At 36.9% G+C, this 11,839-nt stretch overlaps 1 protein-coding gene across 1 annotated transcript; it reads right to left on the bottom strand.

Moving 5' to 3' along the window:
- Positions 1-363: 363 nt before the first annotated feature.
- On the bottom strand, positions 364-11,458 carry LOC127410470 (uncharacterized). The gene is made up of 2 exons (XM_051645741.1): positions 9,377-11,458; positions 364-2,328 (listed from the first exon to the last, which is right to left on the bottom strand). Exons 1-2 carry the CDS (start codon positions 11,393-11,395, stop codon positions 1,831-1,833), a joined length of 2,517 nt encoding a protein of 838 aa, XP_051501701.1. The 5' UTR covers positions 11,396-11,458; the 3' UTR covers positions 364-1,830.
- Between the last annotated feature and the right edge of the window lie 381 nt (positions 11,459-11,839).

Here is an 11,839-nt window from a genome sequence, read left to right as displayed (position 1 = left end):
ACTAAAATCATGTTAACACACACATTGTTTATGTCTTGTGTCTTATACTTTTAATGTTTACGGATTGGTCCCATTGACTTCCATTGTAAGTGTTTTACTGTAACACAGATTTTTATTTATTTATTTATTTTTAAAAAGATGGATGATTCAAAATTAATATTTGTGTTAATCAACATTATACCAAAAATTCATTATGCCTCAAATCCACAAATCTGTCTATCTATCTATAGATAAATGAATGTACTGTACATGTAGTCAATCCAAATGTACATGGTTTTCATCAAACTGTATTTTGTTACAAATGAGGGCATATGAAAATTATTAAAAAGTTAGATAAATAAACACACACACAAACAGTCAGTCATAGTTGCTTTATTTTATATGAAAAACAACAACAACCAAGATTCCTAGGACATCTCATAATAAAACATATCTAATATTTTTAGCCAATACAAACATACAAATGCTAAATTAACTATGCATACTGTATTATACAATAACTCATGTTCATTTCTTCATTAAAACATGCCATATAAGACCTCTTATAACCTTTTGGTGTTCTTTGTGTTTCTTTGTGCAAAGTGTCTATGTGCAACACTTTACTGGTGTTGTCTGACAGGTTTTAATTTTATTTCCAAAAGTCAGCACTACAATCTTATAATAACTACAATGAAATATATATTTTATACAATACAATAATAAAAATGTAATATGTAATATTACAAATATTTCAGTATTTTCAAGTCATCACTCCAGCCCATACATTCGGAAATATAAATACACGTTTATTGCACCCCCTCAATAACGACACTAATATTTGATATAATATTAAAATGAAAAATAGTCTTCAAACAAATCATTTATAAGTAACCTATTACTCCGAATGCTTTTATGTGTGTTTGTTTGTTGTAACTGCATAATCAAACGATCTGATTGATCTTTAAATAATTGCAATAGTCATTCAGTACTGTATGTACAGAAGCCAGGAACTGAGTGACACTTTCAGTTCATGCATTTCTTTTATTCTTTTTCTCTCTCTGTTCATACCTCTCTGTTTCCCACAGTTTGGTAATAAATTTCATCCAAACATGACAATTTCGTCATTATTGACAGAGCGTGTTACATGAACACTTTTTACAGCCATTATGCTTAATAAATCAACATGTTCCTTTATTGGGGTTACAGTAGGTCATATACGTTTCAAGAAAAAAAATGACAGACAGCATTTTAACCCATTACCCTGATTTCGCTCTGCATGTAAACACCTTTACTGGCGTTCTTGCCCACTTATCCATTGTGTGCAATTTGTTTATGTTTGAACGTTAAAAGCAGGGAAAAACACTCCAATTTCAAATGCCATGTAAACACGGTTTTCTTACATTGTAAAAGATTTGTTTCATTAGTTGATTTTTGGTAGTTATCATGCATTTAGACATGCTCAGTGATTACACACTTCAGCTTTCAAGGTGAATTGTGTCATTTTAAGCACCAACAACATCAACAAATGGAACTGCAAAAATAATTACAGTTCTCACAGAGGTTTCTCAAACACTACCCCCCATCTGCTATTGGTCGGTCAGCATATACTGTAGTCCTGCCCAAAACTCACACCATTAGTTGAACCAGTGTTGCTTTGTCAAGATGCTCAACAAACAGAGCAATGTAGTGAAAGTGCCATAGCATCACAGTGTTTACAATTTCCAGGCAATCGGCCGAGAAATTGAGGCCTGTAATTAAAATTAGCCATGTCGCTTTTTTTTAAACGCCTAGCTTTGTATTTGCATTTAGATGGCTTATTTAAGGTAAGTGAAAGTACCTGTCAAGAGCACTTCATGGTCTTGAATCTGCTGTCATAATCGTGGCTTGTTGTACCAGTGGGTAATTAAAGGTGATTGTTTTAAACTCAGGCACATTGGGTTCGTTTAGGAAAAACACAATGATGCCCCTTTCCGACTTTTCAGAAATATCAATGTTTCCTTCTCCGGTGGTGTTGCTGGGTAATGTTGAGTTTGTTTGACCTGTTGGTGTTGAAGGTATGTTGTTGTTTGAGAGGGTGTCTGTGGTTGTTGTTCCTTTTGAATCAACATTTTCTAGCCCTGTTTGAATGTACGTGGATATCCCAAATGCTGAGTTTTGTGCAGACGCTAACGGGGTGGACACGAGGACTGAATTGGAGTCTTTTCTTACAGTTGTAAGAGCAGATGATGGAGACATAGAAAATGAGTCTAAGGGGGTGTTGTAAGTTGTCTGGCTTTCTTGAGTGGTTGGAAAAATTGTGGATGTGTCCGTAGATTTGGGGTTGGAGTTAGCTTGTCTTGAAACTGCTTCCTGTGAAGATGTAAAGGAAAATGGTAGAATGTGAGAGCCAGTGCAAAGGGTACAGATGGTTTCTATGACTGAGATGGTATGGTTTGTGGTTTGCTATGTGTACAGTGGCCCCAAAAAGTATTTGGACACTTTTGGATGGTAAAGTCACACTTACAAATGTCTGCATTTCATTGCATTAGATAGCAAAATCAGAATTTACGTAACTTTTCTGAGACTTTTTTGCTCAGTGACTTTGAATCAATGGTGTTCTTCTGATTTTTAGTGGATGTATGAAGTCTACAAGCTACTTACTACATTGAAGCTATATAAAGAAGAAAATATTTTTAGATAGATATATAATAATCTGATGATATTATTTAATTCATAAATCAGAAAAAATATCAACTGATAGTATTATATTAATTAGGGTTACTTTCACATACAAAAATCAACTATGATTTTACTAAAGTAACCATCATTCACCCATGGTATTTGTAGTAAAACCATAGTAACCATAAAATTAACCATAGTTACTACAGTCACGGTTACACATCATCAGTAGCTGTGACCTAGAGCTCCACCTACTTTGAGGCTTGCAGCTAATTCACATTCACGGAGTACAGTCAGTTAAGATCAGTCAACATGAACACACCAGCGTGTAGAGTTATTAGTGAGCTGGTGCAAACGTATTAACATCTGTACGATCGTTCGCGTAGAGACATTTCCCAAGACCATGTCATGTGATTTTATTTGTTTGATTCATCTACAAAAGGAATCAAACCTACTCAAATACTCTTAGTGTCTACTCACTCTGTTGTTTGATATGCTGCTTTATGTGCCATTTGCACCCTAACCCTAACCCATAATGAGATTTGCCTGTCTTTAAACTTTAACTTAAACTAGTATTTACTGGTTAATTTACATGAACTGTCCAAAATAAGTAATTCACTTCAATGATTTGGTTTCCCCAGCGCTATAGAGAAAGAGAAGATGGTTTAGCTGAGTGTGTTTGATTACTCTCTTGACACCATTGCAGCATTCACAATACAATGTAACAAATAAAGCATTTTGTGACACTAGGGCTCTACTTGTTGGAAAATATAGCTTGTTACTAGAAAAGCTACACTGCTGTGAAAATAGCTGAACTACTGTCACTCTAGCCTCGCTACTTACAGTTAATCACTTCCCAACACTGCACCATGGATGTATGCAAAAAAGAAATAGTAATTTCAAACTGCAAATATCTTTACCACGGGTTCATAATAATTAATAATTATATTTATTTATCACACATTATATGTTTGCACATATACATTGAAATTCTTTTTTTCACATATCCCAGCCAAGCTGGGGTCAGAGTGCAGGGTCAGCCATGATACAGTACCCCTAGAGCAGTTAGGGTCAAAGGCCTTGCGCAAGGGCCCAACAGTGGCATCTTGGCGATGCTGGGGCTTGAACCCCTGACCTTCTGATCAGTAACCCAGAGCCTTAACCACTGAGCCACCACTGCCCAATGCAGAACGCAGCGTGCTGAGGGAGAGATGTGCAAGAAAGAGACGGCGAATACTGAACCACTACGTAAAAGCAATGTTTAAAACATTGAAATAGGACATTGTTTTTGGACAGCCTAAATTGTTAGCATTTCTTCTGTGAGTTATAAGAGTTTTATGATCATCAGTTATATTGTCAATTTTGATTTTGTGTTCTAATTATATTTTGAATAAAATAATTGGTAACACATCCAAATAATTGAATTCAGGTGTTCCAATCACTTCCATGGCCACAGGTGTATAAAATGAAGCACCTAGGCATGCAGACTGCTTCTACAAACATTTGTGAAAGAACGGGCCGCTCTCAGAAGCTCAGTGAATTCCAGCGTGGTACTGTGATAGGATGCCACCTGTGCAACAAGTCCAGTCGTGAAATTTCCTCGCTACTAAATATTCCACAGTCAACTGTCAGTGGTATTATAACAAAGTGGAAGCGATTGGGAATGACAGCAACACATAAAATGGTCAGCGGATGCTGAGGCGCATAGTGCGCAGAGGTCGCCAACTTTCTGCAGAGTCAATCGCTACAGACCTCCAAAGTTCATGTGGCCTTCAGATTAGCTCAAGAACAGTGCGTAGAGAGCTTCATGGAATGGGTTTCCATGGCCGAGCAGCTGCATCCAAGCCACACATCACCAAGTGCAATGCAAAGCGTCGGATGCAGTGGTGTAAAGCACGCCGCCACTGGACTCTAGAGCAGTGGAGACGCGTTCTCTGGAGTGACAAATCATGCTTCTCCATCTGACAATCTGATGGACGAGTCTGGGTTTGGTGGTTGCCAGGAGAACGGTACTTGTCTGACTGCATTGTGCCAACTGTGAAGTTTGGTGGAGGGGGGATTATGGTGTGGGGTTGTTTTTCAGGAGCTGGGCTTGGCCCCTTAGTTCCAGTGAAAGGAACTCTGAATGCTTCAGCATACCAAGAGATTTTGGACAATTCCATGCTCCCAACTTTTTGGGGATGGCCCCTTCCTGTTCCAACATGACTGCGCACCAGTGCACAAAGCAAGGTCCATAAAGACATGGATGAGCAAGTTTGGTGTGGAAGAACTTGACTGGCCTGCACAGAGTCCTGACCTCAACCCGATAGAGCACCTTTGGGATGAATTAGAGTGAAGACTGCGAGCCAGGCCTTCTCGTCCAACATCAGTGTCTGACCTCACAAATGCACTTCTGGAAGAATGGTCAAAAATTCCCATAAACACACTCCTAAACCTTGTGGAAAGCCTTCCCAGAAGAGTTGAAGCTGTTATAGCTGCAAAGGGTGGGCCGCCGTCATATTAAACCCTATGGATTAAGAATGGGATGTCACTCAAGTTCATATGCGTCTAAAGGCAGATGAGCGAATACTTTTGGCAATATAGTGTACATACAAATAGTTTACATTCACTGTAGCAAATTATTTATTATTGTTTAATAAGTTCATTTATAGGCAGTTTGATAATGTCTTTTTTGTTAACATGAACAAGGCATGAATTCATAGTAAATAAAGAAATTATATATGTAATTTAATATCATTTAAAAATAATTAATGTATTTGTTGCTGTTTTAGTAACACTTACAATTAAAGCAATTATTACTTAACATATAGGTCGTAATAAAGCATTGATAATTGCTAACTAAGCATTTTGCATGACCTAATCTGAAGTGAGAACTGTTTATGCTTAATTAAACATTTATTAATGATTCATTACTCTGCAAATAAGCATCTCCACAGCATCTCAATCACAAAAGCTCAAAACAGACCCTAAAGCTTAACATCAACAAAAAAACAGACACAACACAAAAGTACAGGAATAATAGTGAGAGAGGGAAATCCACAATTTATTAAAAGATCCTCTAATAATTGCTCAAATGCCACTTTAGCATGTTCCATCCTATTAAGCTTTATGAGCAGATTTGTTCTCATTATTGCCAATTAAAATTACTGTTTAATTCAGCTTCATAAGTGGACCTACTATAAATATTTCATTACATTTAATACGATTCCAGAAGGAAAGTCCAAAAATTCCGCTACAGTCTGTGCGTGTGCTCTGGAAACAGTCAGCACGTCACCACGGTCACATGACAGAAATAGGAAAGTGCATGTAACGTTATATTATTGACTTTAAATTATATTTTGCCAATTAAGTGCCTGTTAAACTTCATTAATGCTGAAGTGTACAAGCGAAGTTGTCACGCCGTTCATGTCACTTTTCTCAGCGTTGGGCCGGATAGATCAATAACAGTAGTTTGTGGTGACTGAAAAGCATTTTATGTAATAACTGTCCAGAGATTGCAGGGGCAGATTTGTATCTCAGGTACCAATTCTTGTAGTAAAAAGATACAAGTACAGTATTTAATGTACAAATGTCTGCAGTATGACAAAAACATCCTAAGATTTGAATGCTGATCAACGAAAAATTCCGCTTTCAGGATTCAGGCCGGGACATTCAGGAAACACCTTTGTCTCTCATAGAAAACCATTTTTAGCCAAATCACCACTTTGATGACAAGATTCAGTGAGCAAAATTAGATATTCAATTCATCAACAACTTTTATTACTTCAAAGAAAATGCAAATGTTTAGGTAATGAGCGTTTTGCTTTCTGTAATCTAATACACATATTACAGAAGTCATAATGTCATGTTTTTAGCAGGTCAGCACTTCACACGTCACTTTGAAGCAGGCAACACAAGAGAACTGGATATTTCTTGAATGAAATCACAGGCTGCTGTGGTTTAATAATCAGATTAGGACACATGTACAACACATTTACAAGATCAATGGAAGATTTAGTGATAACGCAGTTCTGGCCCGAAGGGCGAAACTCTCCCACTGGCCCCGGGCCAGCTGACCATACTTACTATGGTTAATAAATGTTAATAAATGTTTAATTGCGCATATATAGTTCTCGCTTTAGATTTGGTCACACAAAATGCTTAGCTAGCCATTAGAAAGGGCTTTATTATGACGTTAAGTATTGATTGATTTAATAGCAAGTGTACCTAAAATATTAATATACACATTAAGCAGAAATGTGTATCCAATCCATTACATATTTAAAATCTTTATTAACTATGAATTTATGCTTTCTTAATGTTCTCATAAACACTTCTTTACCACTGGTTTGCATCGACTAAAATACATCAGTTAGGTATGATTAACAAGTTGTTTACTAAGGATAAAACAAACATTATCAAACTGCCTATATATGAACTTATTAAACAATAATAAATCATTTGCTAGAGTGAATAGAAACAACTAATATACCATTTATATGTAGCTTATTAATGTGTTAATAATATAGGAACAATTATTTATAAATGATCAATTAACTATAAACTAATGCTTGACAAATACGTTATACCGTGTAGTTATTATAAAGTGATACCAAATAATGTTTCATTTATGAATTTGCATGTCCACCTAGCCCCTGAAGTGGAAATGGTAAACAGATTGTTAAAGGTAAACAAATTTGGCTTGCTGTCCATAAAGGAGGGGCTCGAGCTCTAAGTTCCCTTCCTTCAGGACTACTTAACTAAAGTTGATCAAGATTAATAATCAAGGAGGAGTAGGGGTGCCAGAAGAATCATAAGCAGCTGCTTATATGTGCTTGCACTATGATTGACAGGACTAGCTTGATAAGCTCCTCCCTAACCTTTCTTTAGAACTCCATTAATAAATAGTTTAATACATAAAGTAAATGCATGCACTGGGTGTACTATGTATTCTCCATTCTCAAAAGTCTCTGGTTTGCAACAATGACAGCAGGATGCACAAAGTGAATAATACCTACAGACCATGTCCACACTGATCTGTTAACGTTTGAAAACTCAGTTCTAACATCATTTTCCAGAGTTTGCGTTTATTCATTTTTTAAAAGTCTCCGTTTTCGGTGGAGGAAAATGCCGTTCTAGTGTAGATGAGAGGGGTAAACATAGCAAACAAAAACACATTATTTATTTTGCGTATGTTGGAGGCACGCCTCAAAAAATATATTCATTAAGGGAAACAAGCAAATATTGCCAAGACGCAATCCTCTTTAGACTATGATAGTAGATCATCTCTGACATTTTTTGCACAAGCTATCAAGTTCGCAAGTGTTATTATACACGCTACACTTTAGCAGATGAGGGCCTAAGTGTCACAACACTGCATGCAGGGACGGACTGGGACTAAAAAGTGGCCCAGGACTTTCTGGCCCAGAGCGGACTTTCTGGCCCAAAACACACCATAACACACCGGCTCATTGATTAGATTTTCCGGCTCAATTTCACATTTTTGTGTTGAAAAAAAAAAAGAAAAGAAATGTCTAATGACTGCTAGTCATGACAACGGTGCAAAAATTGTCGTAACTTTAAAACATATAAAATCACTGTAAATGTGATGAGTGGATTTTTCAGAAAAAGCACTAAAATAAGCACTTTGTAGCTCAGAAAAATACAACGTTTTACCCAACATACAGATGTTAGGTTCAAACGAACATGAAAGTACAAATGTGTAAATGTAAAAAAAAAAAAAAAATGAAAACAAAGTTGGCCAGAATATGTACATTTATAAATATAAACAAATATAAATATATGTAAAAAAAAAAAATTAAACATATACACTTTAAGAGGTATCTTTGCAGGAATTTTGCAGATTAATTGCTCATATTTTCACTCAATGTGTGTTTGTTTCATCTTTATATCTGCAGTTTTAATTCCTTCCCCAGATTATTCTTGAGAAAAAGTGAAAAGCCCAATGCTTTGACAAGCGCTGTTTCTGCTAACCTATAAACAAAGTAAGCCTCAAAGACTTAAATAGCCACAAAGTAATATTTTTCATTACTTATTTTCTGCATTTTTATCAGGCGTGAGCATTATTCAGCAAGTCACACTTGAAGTCGGTATGAATAAATTATGCAAATGACTATGTACTGCTCATAGCTTTACTCTTGGCAGATTTTATATATGCTGCTGTTATTGTATTTATTCTAACTTGCAGTTATTTGTCATTTTGTGATTATTCAGAGCTCATCTTATACTTAATATGTTGTCTTTGGTTGTCACTGTTACTGTGATTTGGTCCATGTGAGGTACGGAGTTATGTTGTATATGCGGAACATGCTACGATGTGCAGATAATTTAAAAATATAAACCATTGTATTGGCCTTACCTTACAAAGTTTTTTGAAAATTCACTGTAATTGGGTCCGCACAGGCATGTTGGAGCACAGGGCGGCTGCCTATATCGCCCTGTGTAGGGCAAATTACACAGCGACCCACCGGGAAAACACCCAGTGCTCCTGCGTGTCTTCATTTTGACCAATATATCTTTTGTTTTATAATTTGAAACCAAACAATCTTCTTTTTATGAAATGTTTCACCTGGTAAGTGGCTTGTGCTATTTGTTTTTCAAATAAATCCTACTTGGTCTTTTAAATGCTTCTTGGAAATTATATTTTGTTATAGAATGCAAAGAAATTCATGCATTTTTAAGTGTGACTGAAAGGTCCAGACAATTTTGGGGCCACTGAATGTCATGCAGATAATGGTACCTCAGTTTGCAGAGAGTTGGCCACCGGGCTGGACGTTGTTTTAGATGTTTTCAATAATGTTGACAGTCTGAAACCAGGTACTGAATGGTCTTGATTGGTGACTTCAGGAGGGGTTGATGTCTCAAGTGTTGTTAAGATTGAAGAAGTAAACACACCTGCTTTTTGTGTTCTATAAGTTGTTGAGGACTGATCTATTGCAGATGTCACAGATGGTTGTGTTGGAAGTGGCATAGATGTTGTATGGCGTAAGTTTGTAAAGTCTGTTGATGCTAGAGTCAGCAATGTACCTGAATTTTGAGTTACATTATCAGTCTCTGGTGTATTATTGGAGGTAGGCCTAATCGTTTCAGTAGATATTCCAGTTGCATTCCAGTTGCTTAGACCACTTGAGGTAATTGTTGGGTAGGTGGGACTATCTGTAGCCATACTGGAGGTGTTATTCTCCAGCTTAGATGTGTTTCTTGGTTGTAAAGTTGGTGCCATTACAGTTGTCTTGGTGTATGGTGTGTCCATAGGATTCGTCAAACTATTGGGACTATTGGTGATGGAGACTTGAGTATTTTTTGCTGACTCAAGCTGATGTGATGTTGTAGCAGTGTAATTTATCCCTGAAGATTTATTATGATTATTAGCAGTATCCGTTGTTGTAGAAGACACATCAGTGGATGTGAATGAAGAGTCTGTAGTTGCTAAAGTGGATATTATAGTGAATGGTTCATTGTCTAGTAGATCAGTTGTAGTCATTGATTCAGAATATGGGGTTGGCTCTGTGACAGTTGTGTTGGTTGAGGATCCATTTGTTGACAGTTGTGTTGTAGAATAGTCTGTAGATATTGATGTGGCTAATGTTCCAGGGGTTGCTTCTGAAGTGGAAATATCACTAAATGACGTTTGCTCTAGATTTGCCTGTGTATTGATATTTAGTGTGGAACTAATAGTGACTTGATTCACATGAGTTGTCTTTAAAGGCTCAGAGGTCACACTATGTGTTTCAAATATAGTCGATATGTCTTCACTAGTTGTTTTAGGATTCATGCTTTTAGTGCTGCCTGCAGAATTCGTTCTAATTGTTGGTTCTTGGGCAGTAGTTGACAGGTGTGCTGTAGAGTAGCTTGTAGCTCTTGGTGTGGTTAATGTTTCAGGGGTTGTTTTAGAAGCAGAAATATTGCTTACTGAGGTTTGTTCAGTGGTGGTGGTAGCTGAAATTGATTTTGTCACATTATTTGATGTAGATGTGTTTACATCAGTTGTGTTGCTACCAGTGTTGAGAAGATCACTTGAGGTGATTGTTGGGTAAGTGGGACTATCTGTAGTCGTGATAGAGGCAAGACTTTCATTCACAGATGTGTTTCTTGGTAGTGAAGTTGGTGCCATCACAGTTGCCTCAGTGTCAAGTGATTCTGTGGGATTCATCAGACTTTTGGTACTATAGGTGATGGAGACTTGAGTATTGTTTGCAGACATAAGCTCATGTGATGTTAAAGCAGTGGAATCTATCCCTAAAGATGTGTTATGATTATTAGCACTTTCAGTTGTTGTAGAAGACATATCAGTGGATGTGAATGAAGAGTCTGTAGTTGCTAAAGTGGATATTATAGTGAATGGTTCAGTGTCTAGTGGATCAGTTGTAGTCATTGATTCAGAATATGGGGTTGGCTCTGTGACAGTTGTGTTGGTTGAGTATCCATTTGTTGACAGTTGTGTTGTGGAATAGCCTGTAGATATTGGTGTGGCTAATGTTCCAGTGTTTGTTTCTGAAGTGGAAATATTGCTAACCGAGGTTTGCTCTAGATTTGCCTGTGTATTGTTTTTGAGGGTGGGAGTAGTATTGTCTTTATCCACATGAGTTATCTTAAAAGGCTCAGAGGTCACACTATGTATTTCAAATATAGTCGATATGACATCACTAGTTGTTTTAAGATTCATGCTTTTAGTGTTTCCTGCAGAAGTCATTCCAATTGTTGGTTCTTGGGCAGTAGTTGACAGGTGTGCTGTAGAGTAGCTTGTAGCTCTTGGCATGGTTAATGTTTCAGGGGTTGTTTTAGAAGCAGAAAGATTGCTTACTGAGGTTTGTTCAGTGGTGGTGATAGCTGAAATTGATTTTGTCACATTATTTGATGTAGACGTGTTTACATCAGTTGTGTTGCTACCAGTATTGAGAAGATCACTTGAAGTGACTGTTGGGTAAGTGGGACTATCTGTATTCATGACAGAGGCAAGACTTTCATTCATAGATGTGTTTCTTGGTAGTGAAGTTGGTGCAATCACCGTTGTCTCAGTGTCTCGTGTATCTGTGGGATTTGTCAGACTTTTGGTACTATTGGTGATGGAGACTTGAGTATTGTTTGCAGACATAAGCTGATGTGATGTTGAAGCAGTGGAATCTATCCCTAAAGATGTGTTAAGATTATTAGCACTTTCAGTTGTTGTAGAAGACACATCAGTGGATGTGAATGAAGAGTC

The sequence above is a fragment of the Myxocyprinus asiaticus genome, chromosome 2, assembly GCF_019703515.2.
Source record: "Myxocyprinus asiaticus isolate MX2 ecotype Aquarium Trade chromosome 2, UBuf_Myxa_2, whole genome shotgun sequence".
NCBI classification, from domain to species: domain Eukaryota; kingdom Metazoa; phylum Chordata; class Actinopteri; order Cypriniformes; family Catostomidae; genus Myxocyprinus; species Myxocyprinus asiaticus.
Note: the sequence above shows the minus strand (reverse complement) of the source record. Positions and strands in the feature narration are given on the sequence as shown.

Coding starts and splice junctions, on each gene's coding strand:
- LOC127410470 (XM_051645741.1), bottom strand. CDS start 11,395: ATGCCAAGAGCTACAAGCTACTCTACAGCACACCTGTCAACTACTGCC. Junction 2,329..9,376: donor CCAACTCTCTGCAAACTGAG/GTACCATTATCT, acceptor ACATCTTCACAG/GAAGCAGTTTCAAGACAAGC.